Raw genomic sequence first — 20,716 nt, forward strand, 5'->3', positions numbered from 1 at the left:
ACAAATTAAGCACTGTTCAAGGCCCGCTGATTGCCTCGAACCTTGGCACTTCAGTCCTAATCCCTGAAGTGCCCATAGCCGAGTGTTAATCACTGACATCTCGTCACAGATTGGGGTGGGGTAGCATTCTCACTGACTCCATCCCACTCTGTGATGAGTGAGGGAGGGCAGGAGTCCCAACCATCCTGGAACCTCTGAGGCATAACTGCGCAAGTAAGTGTGATTTTATTTTTAATGTTTGGTGCATGAATGAATATTTGTAAGTGATTGTTTTGGTGCATGTGTGTGAATGCATGGATGCAAGTCAGTTGTATGTATGTTCCGCCACAACCCTGCCAAAACTACCGTCGCCATTGGTCAAAGCTTACGTATGTAAAGGAAACACGTGTGAATTTTGAAGAGATTTTATCACATATTAGGTGATGATTATAGCATACATGATAGACATTTTCAGTGCTTTGCTTGTGCATGGGCTCTTAGCGCCTTGCTAGATCATTGGCTCAGATCTCCGTGTTAATTTCCTGGTTCACTAACCTCTAAAATACCACAATGATAAAGGAGGCTCTTTCCATTCAAATGTTTACCTACGATCACACAATTTGGTCAGGCAGTATGCCGCTTCTCATTTCAGTAGTACCCCCACCTCTGATTGTGAAACCTGCCAAATCCCTCACTTGACATGAAGGAAGAACATTTACAAATGCACAAAGCATGTTACAATAAGCCCACTAGCTTGTACTGGAACCAGAGAAGCAAAAGCGTGAAGGTGTGCTTGGCATGCTCTAAAGTAACGCTATGCCCAAGCAACAGGACCAACTTAAACATTCCGATGGTGGCGCTTAAGAGTCATAGGATTGTTGACCACATACAAGCCAATCTAATTCACATTACACAAATTAGCACAGTCCTTGAACAAACTACATTCTCTGAAGAAGCCATTACAGACAACTGACAGAAGTCCGAAATTATGGACGGGCTGTGTAAATAATTGACGGGTGTGCAACCTAACTGTGACAGAAAGCACTGTTAACATGTAAGTTATTATTTTAAACTTGCATTTCAAACAATAGAACATAGGCTGCCACAAAATATTCAAAAGAGTTAGGTTTAAGATTAAAAAGTACTTACAAAGTATGGATTTTAGTAATAGGTAAAGTGCGAATATTGTTTTAACTGTCTGTTATAAACATTAAGTCCAAGGCTCAGCTTGGAAAATCCTTACACTGGCTCTCAAAAATAATAAATGTTTGTCATTAGGAAGCTTCAAGTGACTCGAGGAATTAACACAAAAGGCCTCTAAGCAGCCCTAACGTGCAGATTACACAGTTCCACATACTTAGTTTCTTTAGGCAGCCGGCACCCTGGCAAGAAGGCCATTTAGCAGCCTCCCCCCTCCCTTGGTCTCACAGGAGGATCAGTGTCAGAGTTAACATTTCTCTTTTAGCAGAAAGGATAAAATTACGGACAATTGCTGTCCGCCTAAACAACGGACAAGAGGGCTAACTTATGGACAATACATGCAAATTACAGACTGGTGGTCACCCTAGCAAGCAGGGGCTACTGGGTCTCACTCTTGGGGAGGCTAGGGTCATTTCCTTCTGTGTCTGTTGCCTACTGTGTCTCTGCAAAATTTGCCCAATACAGCTCCTTCGTCACTTGACTCTCAGTGGTAGTAGTGGCGAGCAGTCACTGCCTTCTCAAAGAGCTATTCTGGGAAAACAGAAACTCAGATCTCAGAAATTCCTTAGCAACTTAGCAGTGCAATAATCACTTCTCCAACCCAGTAAATTACTTTAGAAAAGTAAATTGCTTTAATTTACACACTTAAAATGTAATACTACATAGGAACATATTGCTGATATAAAGAAAACACACCAATGCTTGGGTTAAACAAACACAAGATTAGTGGAGCACACAAAAAGACTCAGTATATTCAAAACAATTTTTAACAGAAAAAATGATCTTGTAAATCAAATTAGAAAACAACCCTCATTATTTCTTATGATGGTGTTGGTACTATTGTTATAAAAACAAAAAATAGGTATATAAACATACAAAAGAAGGAATTGTGTGAAGAGACAATAATGCCAAAAAGAAGAAAACTTTATATAATGAAAATATCACAATGTTATACATGTAATGCAGACAATACATAGATAAATGCACAATACAAAAAACGTCAGCCGACACGTGTTTCGTCCAAACCGGACTTCTTCAAGGCTTAAACATTCAAATGGCACTCAACCTCATATCCCCCTTAGGGACTCGGTTTCAACAAAAGAAACCTGTTTCTTGGTATCTTCAAATTATAGTCCATAAAATGTTATTAGCAACTTTCTTTCATCCTTGGGTTACTTTGCCCTGGATTCTGCCCACCCTATCCCTTTTCCCAGATGCTCCTCTTTAAGTCTATGTAGGACCCCCTAGGAATTAGAGTGTCTATTTGACACATATAGACTCAGGCGAACATTATCCATTTTTGGTACATTAGCATTCAGTTCAATAGTGTCCTTTTTGATTCACTATCATCACAGCACAGGTTTCAGTGTTCTCTTTCATCAGCTGGCGGGGTCTTGCAATATGTGTCTCTCTTACCTGCTGCTAGTGGGAGGAGAAGCACTGAGAGGAGATCTGGGTGGGTGACAGTAGAAAGCAGCAGTGGGGCCACCGTCCAACATCCTTGAAGAAGGGTGCTGGCACTGGGCATAGGCAGACTATCACAGTCAGACCTTCTTCTGAGTCTTGTGGTGAGGTGAAGCAAATGGTCCACCAGGGGGTTGGGGATCACAGAAGCATGATAGCAGCTATGTGGGTGCACTCTTCAAATGTGGCAGCGGTGTCCACCTTGGACATAGTTCTTGTGGCACAATCTGCTTTGGGCATAGTTCTTGTTTGCAGCAGCATAGTCTTCCTCGACACAACTATGGTCACAGCGGTGAGTCCGCTTCCACTTCAGTGAGTCAGAGATAATGGTCTTGTCACAAGTATGGATTCACAAATCACAATACTCCGCCACTACTGCTCAACATGCTAAACCAATGATGGGGACAGTAGTCCATTGTCATTAAAATTAGGGCTTGCTTGGTGCTCCCCCTCCGTGTCAGTGGACGAGGACAGCACCTCACTCATATCAAGGGACAAGCCTAAGCCTCTGGACACAATCTAGGCTAGGATGAGACAGGGGCCCCATAAAAAAACCAAGCATTTGCGATGACATGGGTCTAGCCTAGGCCTCAGGACACAATCTAGGCTAGGGCCCCCCAAAAAAACAAGCATTTGCGATGCAATGGGTCTCACCTTTGCTTGACTTAAAGCTATTAGCATTGTAAAGTCCTAAATGGACTTTTATTGCCACATAAAATGAAAAGTAATACAGTTTTACATTAGCGACCTGATTTAAAGAGCCATGCATTGAGCGTGAAGGAGCACACAAAATAAAACAGACTTTACTCGCAGTCAAACGTACCGGCAAATGTGCAGTGAGAACCCGTTGCTTAGAAAATAAAAAGTAGTCCAGAAACCATGCTGAAAACATGGAGCTTTGTATGTTTTCAGTAGCTGGCTGGTATGCTCAAGAAGGGCTAATCACCGGATGCCTTTCACAAATAAAACCAAGCAATTTGTTTTTTTTGTTGTTTTTTTTTAAAGGCAAGCCCACGAACCAACGAAACTGATAGGAGTGCGCTGGGAGTGGTTAAAAGCCCACAGAGAGATTACAGCACGCTTGAGCGCTTGCGTGCGCGATCCTAAAAAAGAGTCCAGGACACCAGAGTCTCACAGTCGGACATTCCAGGAAAGGGAATATGATGTTACACCATTTAGGACACATTCCCATCCCAACAAGAGATTAAACTGTTATTCATAGCACTGAGCTTAAGGTGAAAGAAGCTTTCTTAATTCATACACCCATATTGCACTCTTAACACATTTCACAAACTTATACCCAAACTTTGGTGCCAGACTGTTAGACACAGTAGCTGGATGGTAATTGACATATAAACAGCCTACTGTCCGGTGTGATTTCAGCAACTGGTGAGACTGCTCATAGAAGAAGAAAGGCAACTTTCCCAAAGAGGGCCCTACTCATAAAATTATTTCTGTTTGTAAACATATGTTTATAGCTGAAATTGGCTCTATTAACATAAGTCAGAAAGTCACAAAAAGACTTGTAGCATTCTACAGCAGATTTCAAGTGCAAAGAAATCCATACTAGTAAACGGGTCGTTCCTTTGACTTGAAAGTTTGGGAACACCCAAAAACATGAACATTTGTGGGCATTCTCAAACTTCAAATCAACTGTTTCTGATCCTGGAAATGGTTGGAGATTTACTCCAAAGGCTGGAGTAACTCTTACCAGGATGGGAAAGGTAGTGGATCACCTCACATTTGATGGAAGTGTAGAAGGGCTTGCAGCATTGAGAAGAATGGGTGTTTTTCCATAGGTGCTTTCATTCTGCTTGTTTGGAATTTGACTTTATGTAATTCTCCACTTAGGGAAGTAGGACCCTATGTGATATGTCACGTGACATTACCTAAAGAAGGCTTGGAAGCCTGCACCTTGCATCAGGTTCAATGGATACTTTTTGAAGTGTTTGTCACTAGAAAAAAAAACTGTTACACTGCCCACAGAAAATTTTAACCACACTGTCAAAAATGCCAACTTAACATTGAGCATGCACTAACCTCTCTTCATCTCTCTTGTTCTGGTTTATGTCCTCTTATCTCAGCTTGTCTCCTCCTTATAGTTTTCTTTTCTGTCCCTTTTGGCAACTGTCTTTTTATTACTTGCCTTGCTCTTTCACCTTTTATCAGTTTTCTTCCTTCCTTTCTCCTCCTCTTTATCATTTTTCTATTTCACCTCTTGCTTCTCTCTCTCAAACTTGAATTTCTGGCTTGTCCTCTTCTTCCTCCTTTGGCATTTCGCCCCACCCTGATCCCTTGTGCCTAATCCCATGTCCCATGTCTTCTGCTCTCACCTTTGCTAGAATTCTCTTGGCGCGGCTGGACCCAGAGGCGTCCCAAGCTGCTGTTTACATGTGACTCACACAAGTGCAGGTGGGCCTGAGGGTGCCCCTACTCTGGGAGTGTGTATTCATAGTATATTTAGAGCAAATAAACCTTACATATATTGACACTGTAGAGCGTTCCGCTGCATTACAGCTAGGTTTGCGCAACATAACTCCATCATACATGTGTACACCTGGTCCTCTTAAACGCAAATGTTTATTGATTGACAGCGCATCCTGTATTTTCTCACTTCTTGTGACCATAAATCGCTCTCGCAGTTATTGATGTTATAACTCACTCCCTAAAATGTAAAAATGTTTATTATTGTTGTTTTCTGTTTAAGTTCAACATGGGATTCCTATTTTCAAAATCGTTAAATGAAAACCTGAGGGAGCAGCGGGAGTTTATGAGTATGAATTCTCGACTCCAGGTAAGTTGTTCTTGGCACTCGCTTTTCTTTGTATCCTTTATTTTTATTTTTATTTTTACATTGATGTATATGACTTCCGCAAGCTATTTTTTCCTATGAAGAAGGCTTAGCCATGCAAAAGGAACAACCCTGTATGTTTTTTTTTGTTTTGTTTTTTACAGAAAATAAAGTTACAAGAATTTGTATCAGTGGCTGTAAATCTCATATGTATTCAGTTACTGCTGATGGGGAACTCACAGTGCTGTAGTGCGTGAAACTTTTTGTTTTCCTTTCTGTTTGTTTGTCTCTAATGTATAGTTAGTATAGCCCCCTCTACCTCCTGGTTAAGAAGAGTGACAGAAGGAACTGCTGTGGTGTGTGTAGCCCCATAAAGATTCAAGGAATATAACGTAAGCACGGGCACTTCTGCTACTGTAGCAGACAAATGTTAGATACTAATTGTCAGATACAAAATGTCAGGTGACTGGAGATGAAGAAACATGGGCCAGAGTCACCTATAGCGGCTGGTATCTCCCCACCACCCAAATTCTCAGCCATAATGAGTTTTCAGGCCCGGAAACATATGCAGATGAACATCGTGTCATCGGCATATGACATGATGTTCATTCCATGGCTTCTGACAATGGCTGCGAGAGGGGCCATGTATACATTGAAGTGTGTGGAACTCAGTGAGGATCTTCGGGGGACTCTGCAATTAACTCCTGTCGGTCTGGATGTGTAGGGTGGGAGTCTGACCCTGTGAGTCCTCCCGGAGAGGAAGGAGTGGATCCGTTCCAGGGCTCTTCCGTGGATTCCTTATGTCGTGAAATCTGGTGCTTAGAGTGCTGCGGGAGACCGTGTCGAAGGCTGCTGAGAGTTTGAGGAGTTGAGGAGTTTGAGGAGTGCGGCCATGGTCTAGAAGTGAATGGATGTCATCGATGGCTGCCAGAAGGGCTGTCTCAGTGCTGTGGTTGCTGCAGAATCCGGACTGAGAGCTGTCCAGGGAGTTGTTGGTCTTGATGAAATTCCGTAGTTGTGTGTTGATTGCTTTCTTCCGTAGTTTGGCGGGGTAGGGTAGCAGCGAGATGGGTTGGAAATTCTTTAGTTATGATGGGTCAGCCGAGGGTTTCTTCAGCAGACGGCGTATTTCAGCGTGTTGCCAGTCCTCGGGGAAGGTGCTGGTGTTTCGGAGCTCAGGGCGATGGATGTGCTGGCTCGGATGTATATGTGGTGCGGGCAGGGGTCCATGGGGGCTCCGGAGTGGGTGATGTTCATGATGTTGACTGTTTCCTCCGTAGTAAGCATGGACCAGATGTGGATGGTCTGGGTGGGTTCTGGTGGGGTGGGTCGGTTGCAGGTTCTGTGCCTGTTTTTTCCAGGAGGAAGCTGTCGTAGATGTCCTGGCTCTTGTGGTGGAATAAGGTGGCAAGTTTGTCATAGAGGTCCTGTGAAAGGGGATGCTGGTGGCTTTGGAGGGGGGATTTGTGAACTCATTGATGACTGAGAAGAGTTCCTTCGTGTTGTGTGTGGAGAAGTTGATGCGATCCCAAAGTGCATCCTTCATAGTGTTCTTGATGTTGCGGAGGTGGGTGGTGGTTGCGGCTCTGAAGGAGGGGGAGGTCTTCACTGGTTTGGCTGTTCTTCCATTTTTCTCTAAGTGTCTGCGGGTGCGCTTTGATTCTTGGAGTTCTGTGGTGAACCAGCTGGCCTTCTTAGGTATGCGGTTGGTCGATGTCAGCCAGACGGGGGCTAGAGTGTTGGTGCATTTGGTGATCCATACATTGAGATTGCCCGCTGCTGTGTTGGCGTCATCGGAGGGATGGATGTAGCGAGGGTCCAGAGACTAAACAGTCTGTGGAATACAGGAAGCTTTGATGTTGAGATGACATGAGCGTTCAAATGCAGTTTAGTTAATGTGTAATGCCCTTAATAGACTTTTTGAGGCTTTGAGTACTACGTTTGGTTCTCCATAAACAAACATTAGCATATTACGGCAGTTGCGTGTTGCAGACCGATGAGTTCTTAATGACGAATTAGGGCTTCATTACAAGTCGGGCTGAGCAGTGTCTCCATGGCCATACCACTCTGATCAATTACACGTTTTAAGTGGTGTAGGAAGGGAACCTAGTAGAACCTACTGATTTACTGCTCACATTTTCCATCTGTTAAAAGTAGTTGGAGACTGTGTGTGGTAAAGGGCCTGGAGTCGTGGAACTGCAAACTGGAATGGGCCCAGTTATTCTGGAACCTTTGTGTTTTCTCCATTTCCTGTCCTGAACCTCATAATGACTGAGAATTTGGGTGGCAAGGAGGTACCGACGACTCTCCGTAGCACCGGCCACTTATCTACTGGTGGACATACACACATTAACTAAAGTGTATTTAGAGCTCTTGTGCAATCTCGGCATCAGAGTTTCCTGTTAGCACGCCAAGCATATTCCATAGATTGTTTAGTTCCTAAACTCCCTCCCACGCATGTGAACCTCATGCAATGGTAATTGTGGCGCACAACAATTTGACAAACGGCAGCATCTCTGACTTCTAGGTAATTTTACCTTTTATTGGCCATTACTCATCATTACTTACATTTGTGTAGGCTTGTATTCAGCTGGCAAGCAAGTGTAATCACCTTGTCTTCCGGGTTATTAATGTAGGGTGCTTGCTGTTTTACTGAAATTAGTCATTTATAGTCCATTGATCCTGCTAAGCCCACAGGAAATGGATTACAGTTTTACTTGGCACCTGAAGGGGGCACAATCCTCACTCTAAAAATTGAGATACTGCTTTGGAAAAGATGTTCATCGAGACTGCATGTTTTTTTATTTGGATGAATTACCTGTGTGGGTGGTGAGCATTATTTTTTTAATTTGTTGAGCCGTAAATGGTGTATATTTATAATCTTTATGTTTATATTATCACTAATGTGGTAGACGAGATACAGTGGACATCAAGGGAATTTATGTAATTTTGGTTTAAAAAGTATAATTTCTTTTGTATTTATTTATTATAAATATTTTGGTGACGTTTTGAAAACTAATTAAACTGCAACTGAGAATAATCTGGTCGGTCATGGTTTATAAGCAAAATGTTTATTTTTTGCTGGAGATGCTGATCAATACAGGGATTGTTAGATTTGAAGTGTATCCAGAAATTGATTGAAATGCATCAAGTGCTTTTATTTCATTAGAATATCATCATCATCATCATCATCATCGCATGATTAATTAAAATCATTGCAAGAAAGTAAAAAATATAAATATAAAGTTCATACATATATAAAATGTGGTCCACGTAAAAACAGTTCATGGCTGGAACGGGGAGTCTATATGCACATTGGGTGGTTGTTCAGTTTTACTTGGAGCTGCATAACAAACTTCTCAAATTTGGCCAGATCAGCTGGTTACTTTAAGGTGAATACCATAAATCTAGCCTCTGTGCAGGATCTTATGCCATGACGAAAGAAAAGAGGTTTAATAAAGTGCGTTGGGCAGTCATCAGTGCAGGGCAATAGTACAATAAATAGATAACAGTCTCAGATTTGTAGTCGCAAAGCCTACACCCTTTTATGTTGGTGAGAGAGTTCCATTTCGGGTTAAACTCCTTTATCCTTAAGCCAAGCAGCCTTACAAAGACGATTTGAGATATACAAGCGTTCCTGATGGTGCAAGTAAGATATGGCTGTGGAGCCAGGTTTTGTGTGATGTTTATATAAGAATGCGCAAGCGCTTCCTGTACAGGGGTGATATTCAATTTTTCCAAGTCACTTGTTCTGGAGAACGGTTTTGTCTGTCTTTGCAGCATAGATTTGATTGAGATGTGACTGTGCTAGTTTGAGCAGTGCTGTTTGATCAATTTGAAGTTTGTTTATAGCTGTTGATAGATATTGTGACCAGGGGTTTGTTTTTGTTTCAAAAATGTGACGTAGGGATAATTTCAGGGATTTAGGGGAGGGCATGGCTATCCTTTGATAGTATTTTAGAAAAGTCCCAATCAGCACCCATTGCTGTCTTTCCAGACCAAATTCTAACCTTATCAAATGACTTTTAATATATTGTGGCAATTTGAACACTCCTTTATACATTTTTACCTTTGAACTTATCTGTCAGAGTGGTGAATTTTCTGGGAAAGGTTTCATGTCTGTAATTCAATGCTGGTAAGTAAGCTGCTTTAAGAATTTGAAGTATTAATCTTGCTGAGGGGCTTTCGATTAGATTGTTTAGCTGACACATTCTGGTTGTTATAAAGTCAGCCTTTGTCTTTAGTTGAAGAAGTTGGGAAGTGGGTGTTCCTTTAACTGATAGTCAAATGCCTAGGTAGTTGTACGTATCCGAGTTACTGATGGTGAGCAGCCTCAGCCTCCAGCGAAAATGCTGATGTTTCAATGACCCACCAAATATTAATGCTTTTGTTTTGGTAGCATTCACTTTCATTTTATTTGCTGTATTATAACTGTGCAAGGCTGTTAAATCTTTTTGTAGGCCGATTTTGGAGTGGTCCAGCAGAACAATGTCGTTGGCATATTGAAGCCAGGTGATTTTTAGGTTTCCAGTTTTTGGTGGAATCAAGTTTGCTTAAGAGGTCTGCTGTATAAAAAAATTTAATAGAAGCAGTGCTAGAACACATCCTTGCTTTAGCCCGTTTGTGGTGGAGATCTCCTTGCTAATGGTAGAGTTTGTCAGTTTGACCCTTACCCAGGTGGATGTATACAGTAGAATTATCGCCCATAGTAGCTTATTTGGAATTCCCCAATTTCTCGGCCTGCTCCATAGAAGGTGACTATCCACAGCATTGAATGCTGCTGAGTAATCGGTGAAGCAAGCAAAGAGAGATAATGACTTCTTAGCAGCGGCCTCTTGGGCTAAATAAGAAAGAGCCATGAAATTGTCAATAGTTGCGGAGTTTGCCCTGAAGCCGTTTTGACTTAAGGGGACAATTTCCTTAGCCTCTGGCCAGGACTGTAGTTATTCTAAAAGGGTTGAGGCAAAGCCTTTCACTTCAACATCCAAGAGTGTGATTAAACGATAGTTGGCTGGGTCCTGCCTATTGCCTTTTTTATAAATTTGATGGAGTATAGAGCCTCTCCAGCTCAGTGGAACTACCTGTGAGTCAAGGCAGGAGCAATACAATGCGGAGAGGATTGGCGTCCAAAGCTTTTGGTCTTCTTTGAAAATTTGTACAGGGTTTCCAATCGATTCGGTGGCCCCAGACGATTTCATTTTTTGCAGGATAATAGAATTATATGTGACAGAACAACTAGGTCCTAAACAACTATAGCCTAAACCACTACTGCTAAACAACTAAAAAGTCTCTACAACTAAGTACTGAACAACTACTGTCTGAACAACTACTGTGTCTGAATAACAATTGCCTGAACAACCAATATATATATATATATATATTCTAAACAACTAATAAACCATAAAAACCAAAAGGAAAACCTTACCTTAAAATTAGTTGTTCAGGCAATTGTTATTCAGGCACAATTGTTGTTTAGACAGTAGTTGTTCAGTACTTAGTTGTAGAGACTTTTTAGTTGTTTAGCAGTAGTGGTTCAGGCAAGTAGTGGTTTAGACCTAGTTGTTCAGGATGTTTCCCTAATAGAATGCAGAAGGAGCTAGGCTTGTCGTTGAATCAGAATCGTTTATGTCTGAATTTTCCTTTGTTTGTTCCGGAGAGAATGCTTTAGCTGCGTATAATTTCGTTACATGTTTTATCCATGTTACTTTTTTTATCACGTTAATTCGCTGGTCACTCTGACCCATCTTATTTTTAATATATCTTCATAAATCTCTGTGGTTGTTCTTTCTTATCAGGGAATGGATATTAATTGATTCCTTTACCGCTTGTTACCATTTTAGAGACCAGACTTAGAATATCTAAGTATTTTCAATATATACGTACCTTTATTTGTAATGTCCACAAAGTCTGTAGGCCTGGCCGTATTAGGGTTTTCTTTATTAAGGTCCAAATGTAATTTACTTATCAATTCTTCACAGATCTCACACAGGTGGAATGTCTCCTACTTTACTGAGGGTTATGAGATAGACTTAAATATACCCCTCCGTTGTTTTTGTGCTGTTAAAGAGTGATCTTGTCCAACAGTACTTTTACTGAGAAGTAGTGTATGCTATTTAGGGGGCTTTGTGAAAGAAATATGCAGAACCGTGAAGTCTGGTAACAATATTTTAAGTAAAATAATTTGCTTTAATGGATCAAGTACATACTGAGTTCTGCTTGAATAAAGGTGAATACAGGTGCCCCAGGTGAATTTGTATTGTGAGTGCCATATGTAGAGGTTACCCATGTGTTTCCTCTCTCCTGCAGTGGCTTTCTGTTCCCTAGGTGTACCCTCTCGAATAGCAGCTCTGAACTCAGTTAAGCCTCCCACTCCTTGCTTTCTGGTGGCTTATTTACACTACCTCATAGATCTAGGCCTTATATGCACCAGCTTCTCCAGATTATTGTAAGGACCCCATTGCAAAGCTTTTCTGCTAGACCTTTTCACCTCTCTCCCAAGGATTCTGCCACTGGGATGACAAGCATCCCCATCAGTCCATGGTTCTTCACTGGTCTGAGTCAGATTATGCACTGGGGATGTCATGTTATGGCTCTTATCACATACTCATCACTTAGACAAAGTATAAGCGGCCTATCCTAGAGCCTGGCATTTGCAATCTTACAGAAAATGGACAGCGAAGGAGAAGTACCCACCAGTTCCCCAGCCCAAAGGCTTGACTTGAATTCACACTTCTTTCCCTTCATCAGTCTGACCCTTTTGAGCCGAACAGTTGACTTTTGTCTGTGCTGGTTCAAGAGGCTCAAAGTGCATAATGTAAAAACACCTACAAGTAAACAAGGACTTCCTTAACCCCTTCTGTGCCGAGGACGTAGTGGTTACGTCCTTCGGCACAGTGCTGCTGTGCCAAGGACGTAACCACTACGTCCTCGGCACACAGCCCAGAGGGAATGCTCTCGCTCCCTCTGTGTGCTTCCCCCCAACCCCCCAAAGTCAGGGATGGAAGGGGAAGCCCTTCCCCTCCCACCCCCCCAAACCTCCCCTGTGACGTCAGCGCGCGAGTGCGCGCTGATTAGTCATAGGGTCTCCCCCATAAGAGAAATGCTTTTGCATTTCTCTTTCAATCCCATGGGGGAGGCCCCGAGAGGCTTCAAAGGGAAGGAAATGTATTTCCTTCCCTTTGAAGTCTCTCACAGGGTTTCAAAAGCCGGATTGCTTGCAATCCGGCTTTTGAAACCCCACTAGACACCAGGTATTTTTTTTTTTTCAATGAAACTGTCAAAAGGGAGCAACCCCTTGGGCAAGGGTCGCTCCCAGGGGGGCATTTTTTTAGGAAGGCCTTTTCTGCCCCGCCTGGGGGCAGATTGGCCTATTATTAGGCCGATTTGCCCCCAGGGGGGGCAGAAACCTCTAGGCACCAGGGAGCTTTTTTTTTTTTTTTTTTTTTTTGTGATGTTTTCTTTTTTTTTAGGTAGGGAGCGACCCCTTAGGCAAGGGTCGCTCCCCTAGGGGGCAATATATATTTAGGCCATTTCTGCCCCCTTTGGGGGCAGATTGGCCTATTTTGATGAGGCTAATTTGCCCCCAAGGGGGGCAGAAACCATTAGACACCAGGGAGTTTTTTTTTTGCGCGAATTTCACGCCACGGGAGCGACCCCTTGGGCAAGGGTCGCTCCCAGGGGGGGCATTTTTTTGGGAAGGCCTTTTCTGCCCCCCCTGGGGGCAGAAACCTCTAGACACCAGGGATCATTTCTTTTTTTTTTTCTTTTTGTTATGTTTTCTTTTTTTTTTAGGTGGGGAGCGACCCCTTAGGCAAGGGTCACTCCCCTAGGGGGCAAATTATATTTAGGCCATTTCTGCCCCCCTTGGGGGCAGATTGGCCTATTTTGATGAGGCCAATCTGCCCCCCTTGGGGGCAGAAACCATTAGACGCCAGGGAGTTTTTTTTTGTTGCGTGAATTTCACGCAAGGGGAGCGACCCCTTAGGCAAGGGTCGCTCCCTGGGGGGAGGGGGGGGGGATTATTTTAGACCATTTCTGCCCCCTTGGGGGGTAGATCAGCCTATTTTGATTCGGCTGGAAACCACTAGGCACCAGGGATTTTTTTGTTTTTTTGTTTTACAGATGGGGAGCGACCCATCAGACAAGGGTCGCTCCCCTGGGGGGCAAACTGTATTTAGAGCATTTCTGCCCCCCTTGGGGGCAGATTGGTCGATTTTAGGTCAATCTGCCTCCAAGGGGGCAGAAACCACTAGGCACCGGGGATTTGTTTTTTGGCGCCAATGTCACGCAGGGAGAGCGACCCCGTAGGCGAGGGTCGCTCCTAGTGGGGGGGTGGGGGTTGGGGATGCAAATTTATTTTAGGCCATTTCTGCCCCCCCTGGGGGCAGATCGGCCTATTATTAGGCCGATCTGCCACCAGGGGGGGGGGGCAGAAACCTCTAGGCGCCAGGGCAAATTTTTTTTGTGTGTTTTTTTTTTTTGTATGTTTGTTTTTTTAGAGATGGGGAGCGACCCATCAGGCAAGGGTCGCTCCCCTGGGGGTCAAACTGTATTTAGACCATTTCTGCCCCCCTTGGGGGCAGATTGGTCGATGTTAGGTCAATCTGCCCCAAGGGGGCAGAAACCACTAGGCACCGGGGATTTGTTTTTTGGCACCAATGTCACGCAGGGGGAGCGACCCCGTAGGCAAGGGTTGCTCCCGCGGGGGCTGGGGGTTCGGGGGGCAAATTTATTTTAGGCCATTTCTGCAGATCGGCCTATTATTAGGCCGATCTGCCCCCAGGGGGGGCAGAAACCTGTAGGCGCCAGGGCAATTTTTTTTTGTGTGTTTTTTTTTTTTTTGTTTGTTTGTTTTTTTTAGAGATGGGGAGAGACCCATCAGACAAGGGTCGCTCCCCTGGGGGGCAAACTGTATTTAGAGCATTTCTGCCCCCCTTGGGGGCAGATTGTTAGATTTTAGGTCAATCTGCCCGCAAGGGGGCAGAAACCACTAGGCACCGGGGATTTGTTTTTTGGCGCCAATGTCACGCAGGGGGAGCGACCCCGTAGGCAAGGGTCGCTCTTGGTGGGGGGGTGGGGGTTGGGGATGCAAATTTATTTTAGGCCATTTCTGCCCCCCCCTGGGGGCAGATCGGCCTATTATTAGGCCGATCTGCCACCAGGGGGGGGCAGAAACCTCTAGGCGCCAGGGCAAATTTTTTTGGGGTGTTTTTTTTTTGTATGTTTGTTTTTTTAGAGATGGAGAGCGACCCATCAGGCAAGGGTCGCTCCCCTGGGGGGCAAACTGTATTTAGACCATTTCTGTCCCCCTTGGGGGCAGATTGGTCGATTTTAGGTCAATCTGCCCCAAGGGGGCAGAAACCACTAGGCACCGGGGATTTGTTTTTTGGCGCCAATGTCACGCAGGGGGAGCGACCCCCTAGGCAAGGGTCGCTCCTGGGCAGGGGGGGTTTGAGGGGGTGGGGGGTCAAATTTATTTTAGGGCATTTTCCCCCCCCCCTGGGGCCGGCTGAGCTAGAGGCCAAAATCCACAGGTAGGCACTTTGCAAAAAACACCTCTGTTTTCTGTGAAAAAATATGTTGTGTCCACGTTGTGTTTTGGGCCATTTCCTTTTGTGGGCGCTAGACCTACCCACACAAGTGAGGTACCATTTTTATGGAGAGACTTAGGGGAACGCTGGGTGGAAGGAAATTTGTGGCTCCTCTCAGATTCCCGAACTTTCTGTTTTTGGGCAAAATTTTGATGTTTGCAAAGGATTCTGGGTAACAGAACCTGGTCAGAGCCCCGCAAATCACCCAATCTTGGATTCCGCTAGGTCTCTAGTTTTCAAAAATGCGCTGGTTTGCTAGGTTTCCCCAGGTGCCGGCTGAGCTAGAGGCCAAAATCTACAGGTAGGCACTTTGCAAAAAACACCTCTGTTTTCCTTCAAAAATGTGGCTGTGTCCACGTTGCGCTTTGGGGCGTTTCCTATCGCGGGCGCTAGGCCTACCCACACAAGTGAGGTATCATTTTTATCGGGAGACGTGGGGGAACGCTGGGTGGAAGGAAATTTGTGGCTCCTCTCAGATTCCAGAACTTTCTGCCACAGAAATGTGAGGAACATGTGTTTTTTTAGCCAAATTTTGAGGTTTGCAACGGATTCTGGGTAACAGAACCTGGTCCCAGCCACACAAGTCACCCCATCTTGGATTCCCCTAGGTCTCTAGTTTTCAGAAATGCACAGGTTTAGTAGGTTTCCCTAGGTGGCGGCTGAGCTAGAGGCCAAAATCTAGCACTTTGCTAAAAACAGCTCTGTTTTCTGTGATGTGTCCACGTTGTGTTTTGGGGCATATCCTGTAGCGGGCGCTAGGCCTACCCACACAAGTGAGGTATCATTTTTATCGGGAGACTTGGGGGAACATAGAATAGCAAAACAAGTGTTATTGCCCAAATGTACCAGGCTGCATAAGAAGTATGTGGCAGCATAAAACATCTTGATAACATTTAACTTTTGGCCAGAGATTCTGTTGAAGATGCTTTGCTCTCCTTCCGTTGTCTTATCAAAAGGAAACCATTTATTTAAATGAGAAAACAGCATCTGCCCCTTCATAGCACCTTGGCTGCTTTAAAAAAACGTTGTACGTTTAGGAGTGTGAATGAGGAATGGAGGTCTGGGGTCCCTTGCAGGCCACCGGCCCTAGGCTCATAGTCATTTGAAGGGGATCGCAAATAACGACTTGACTAATTCATATTTATCTAGCAGGTCATTTTATGACCCTCTGTGGATCAGCATTTTGTGATGTAACCAATTAAGTATAGCTGACATCGCAAAATGAAAGGTAAGTTTCAGAAAGACGGAACGCGTTTCCATCCCCTATTTGTGAACCCCCTGTAATTTTATTAGTCCTCCTACTCAAAATGATTGGAGTGCGAGGCTGTTCAGGCCTTTGCTTCTGGTGCCGTCTGCTGGGAAGGTTCACTGCCCTGCCAAGCCAGAATGAGGCCTTCGTAATCCATTCGTCTTTTTTTTTTATTGTTTTTTACTACCTTTTAAGGTCCAAATGTCAAAATTGATCATGCAAGCGCGGGCACCAGGTGGTACAAAAGTATTCCCATAAATATCAAACGATGAAGAAAAATCCAAATTTGGTAAAACCAAGAATTAAAACTCTAATTATGTAGTTAGAATATATTAAAAAACATTCATTAATAATTGCAACAGGAGCAATTAGCGGGTACAGGCATCTTATTAAAATTACAGTGAAATATAGGACCCGATTCAGAGATGATAAAAGCTAACATGCCATAGGTCAAATAGCACAGAAGTACTGAAGGTGGAACCCAGCCATTAATAAGATAAAGAAGTATCTAGTAACAGAGTATTTATAGTAAAAATATTTTAAAAAGGCAAGTTCTCCTTTTTTTATGAACAATGTCCAAATAAAGATTCAAAGTTAGTAGCAGAGCATTCCAGAGCTTTGGTTGGTCCCTTGACATAGAGTCCCTTGTCACCTCTTGTTGGTTGTATGATGGAACCATGCATTCCAGAACCACGCATTCCTTAACAATGCGGTAGGAACAATGACCGAGTGGGTTCCATGCATGTCTTTACCGCGCATGCCTTGCAACAAATTTTCATTGTAAAAGTATTGCTAGTAAAGGCATATGTGGAAACGGCATGCAAAACGGCATGTGTGGTTCTATCATACCACCCCGCCCGCCTGAGGCCCAAAACTACCCCCACCCCTAATACCTAAACTACCCCAACCCCCCCCACCCACTCTAAAAAAACAAAATCTAGCTCAACACTGCCACCCCTATAAAATAAAGTACCCCAACACCCCCACCCGCCCTAAACCTAAAAAAAACCTATTCCAACCCCCACCCCATAAAAGTAAACTACCCTGACACCCCCCCACCTCTCCTGAGCCCTGAAAAAATATATCCCGACTCCCCACCCCTAAAAATAGACTACCCCGACCCCCCCCACCTGCCCTGAGCCCTAAAAAAATAAACCACCCCAACCCCTACCCCTAATACCTAAACTACCATGACATCCCCCACCCGCCATGAGCCCTAAAACTTTGCCCCCTAATAAGTAAACTACCCCGAGCCCCCCACCCACCCTAAGCCTAAAAAAATTAAACTAATAAACGATACCGACCCCTAGCCACCCCAGCCCCTAAGAACTAAATTACCCCTATCCCCCACCCACCCTGAGCCGTAAATAAAAATACCCTGACCTCCCACCCCTAAAAACTAAAGCTAAAGTACCCTACCCACCCTAAGCCCTAAACCCGCCCCACCGCTGAACACTACACACCAACCCTGCCCCAACCCCACTTACCTCACAACGTTCTCTCCCGATCCTTCCTCCTCTTCTCTCCCGCTCCTCCCTTCCTTCTTTAAACATTCCCCCACCCCTTTAAAAATAAACTACCCCACCCTAAAAAAAAAAAATACACAACTCCCCACTCTCGCCTCTAAAACCCCCCCCCCCAAAAAACCCCACCCTAAGCTTTAAAATATACCCAAAACCCCACACCACACCTTTAAAAAAAAAAAAAAAAAGCCTATCCCAATCCCTTAATCTACCCCAGCCCCACTCACCTCACTGCGTCACTACTGCCCCTAGCCCAAACCCCCACCCTAATGCCTAAAAACAAATACCCAAACACCACCTATGCCCCTTAAAAAAAAAAGCCAGTCCCCCACCCACGCCAGTCCTTAATCCACCCCCACCCCTGCCCCAGACTCACTCACCTCACCGCATCACCCCTACCCCTAGACCAACCCCCACCCTAATTCCTTAAAAAAATACCCAACCCCCCAACCCTGCCTCTTAAAAAAAAAATGCTCACCCCCAGCCCCACTTACCTCACCACGTCCTCTCCTGAACAAAGCATGGCTGTTTCTGTGCCTTAACCACGCATATGTGTGGCTAAGGCACAGAAACAGCCATGCGTTGTTCAGGCAAGAGTGGGTATGCTTGTGTGGGAAACGTCTGTATTGTTTACCACACAAGTTTGAGGATGTTTCCCCCCTCTTGTCACAGACAGTTATATCGGCAGTACTGAAAGATTTCAACTGTATGCCCTAAACCTACAAATGCTTTTCGCATCCTTTAATTACTGTTTTGTGTGCTTGACCCCATGACACAACGCAGATCACCACCAGGCTAATAATGTGTTTGGTTAATGTTTTATTTGATTTGTTTAATTTGCAAATTATTGTTAGTCAGTGAAATATTTTTCATTCGCAGTAACCATTTTAAAAAATAGTTAATATAAAAAGTGTATCTTCAGGGTACAAAGGCAGCTCAGAGGACATGACAAATGTTGTCTCTCTATATAAGATGCACAATTGATGTGAACCACAACTAACCTTTGTTTAGTACAGTAGTCTTATGACCTAGATGAAACACACATTCATCACTGAATGTGCGGGTCTTCATACACAGAAAATAAGAACTAGTTAGTCCTGGCTGGCCCTTAATAGTACACAAGGTTTTGTCCTTTTCATTAGGATCAACCAGTTGTTGGAAGAGTTTACATTTTAATAATTTCAAGCCATTATTGTTGTTGTACATTAACATTAATCATCTTATGTCAGTACATGTAATTATAACTCATCAAAATACATTTTCAAAGTCATTTATAATTTCATATAGAAATCATGGACACCATTGTAAGCCACATTTTAGACATGCATTTATTTTTCTAACACACGTTTCTCTATTTAGGCCTTTTAATACAAGTTAATCATTTAGTTTGAGTTACTCATATTTTATTAATAATGTTTGCTGTCTAACATTACCAAACTCAGTGCTACTAATTTTATGTACCTTTTAGGATAAAGTCTGAGTGGCCTGCTGGGATTCCAACTCAGAATCCTGTAGAGGATGCATCTGTCCTCAGAGTCACCAAAAGTGATGGAGAGATCAGTAACACAGAAGATCCAAGTCCCGTGCAGAGTGAAATAATCCCTGATATGTGCTTGTACCATGGCCCTCACATTGCTTTACTGAAAGTCGGAGAGCATCTGCTGCTTAGCCTAGATCAAAATATGTCAGTGGTATTGATCTGATGTTTAGGCCGCATTTCAAAGTGTTGAGTATAAGTTAATACCTATATTGCCATCAGGGATCTCCTGTATGGTGTTGTTTTGTTTGGAGAGTGTTGTGACCACAGGAGACACAACACAAGTCTTCTTGATCTTTCACTAGTTATATAGGAACACAGGACCACCAACCCATACAGCTTACGGCCAAGCTTCTAACTCAACTGCTCTCCCTCAACATTTCAGACTGACATTGCATCTAACTGCAATGTCACCTCATTCTGGAATACTGCATTCAGGACATTCTTCCACATACTTAGTACTACAACTATAACAGAGACCTTTTTGTAAAACATTTAGTTCTACTCTGTTGAACACAGGTGTGGGGTGCAGCATGTGTGTTTTATATGTCTTGTTCAGTGTGCTCTGAGTACATTTGTTGACATTAGTTAGTCTTTTGGTATAACACATTAGTGTCTTCAATAATTTGTTTACAAGGGCACTGGTGAGTGTGTGGGTGGGTGGGGGGATAAACCCCAAATACATGTAGCAGCATATATATGTAGTTAGTCTTTAGCACTAGATAAAAGAAAGTAATTTTTTGCTAAGTGCCTTCAAGGTGATATTGACCCTTGGGACCTTGAAGGGTTAACAGTTAAACACTGCTCAGACCATTAACTCTGGGCAAAACCACTCAAACCACCTATAAATGTACAGTTCCCAAGGTTCTGCTTGGAGGAGCCATTCGGTGTGGAGAAAAGAAAAACATACAGTTCTTTGCCTAGTCCTGCATCTGTAACAATCACCACCTATAAACATTCTAGAATGTTATTTTTTATGATGTCTGCATTGGCTATCATTCACCAGAGCCCTTTTAATGATATGTTATCTCGGATTTTAATGAGACTCCACTGCTGTATTCTGTCATCATCATACATGTATTTGACTCCTAAACTTTCAGGCTGATGCACTCAAAACCCTAACCACCCCAGCCCTCATACTTACCATTCAGGAGTGGTATGGTTGGGGGCTAGACTTGTTCCAAAAGAAGTGCATATGGTTGTGACATTCTAGGTCACAAACATGAACCCAAAGAAAACCATCTCACCCGTTTTTAAATTTACTCTTCCTGGCTCTCAGACCACAGAATGTAGCTATTTCGTCATGCCCCAGAAAGTCCGATCTGTACATCTTCTTGCATGTATTCATTGACCATATTTTTAGTTATGTGGACTGTATGTAAT

The 20,716-nt window shown here is 43.6% G+C and overlaps 1 protein-coding gene across 2 annotated transcripts in view; it reads left to right on the forward strand.

Moving 5' to 3' along the window:
* Positions 1 to 20,716, forward strand: part of PLGRKT (plasminogen receptor with a C-terminal lysine) — a 185,598-nt gene that overhangs the window by 4,076 nt on the left and 160,806 nt on the right. For both annotated transcript variants that reach the window (XM_069240306.1, XM_069240296.1), the window contains exon 2: positions 5,351 to 5,437. In XM_069240306.1, the coding sequence (XP_069096407.1) occupies positions 5,357 to 5,437 (81 nt within the window). In that variant the 5' untranslated portion in view covers positions 5,351 to 5,356. The remainder of the gene's footprint in view (positions 1 to 5,350; positions 5,438 to 20,716) is intronic.

This window comes from Pleurodeles waltl, chromosome 1_2 (assembly GCF_031143425.1).
Source record: "Pleurodeles waltl isolate 20211129_DDA chromosome 1_2, aPleWal1.hap1.20221129, whole genome shotgun sequence".
Classification (NCBI taxonomy): Eukaryota; Metazoa; Chordata; class Amphibia; order Caudata; family Salamandridae; genus Pleurodeles; species Pleurodeles waltl.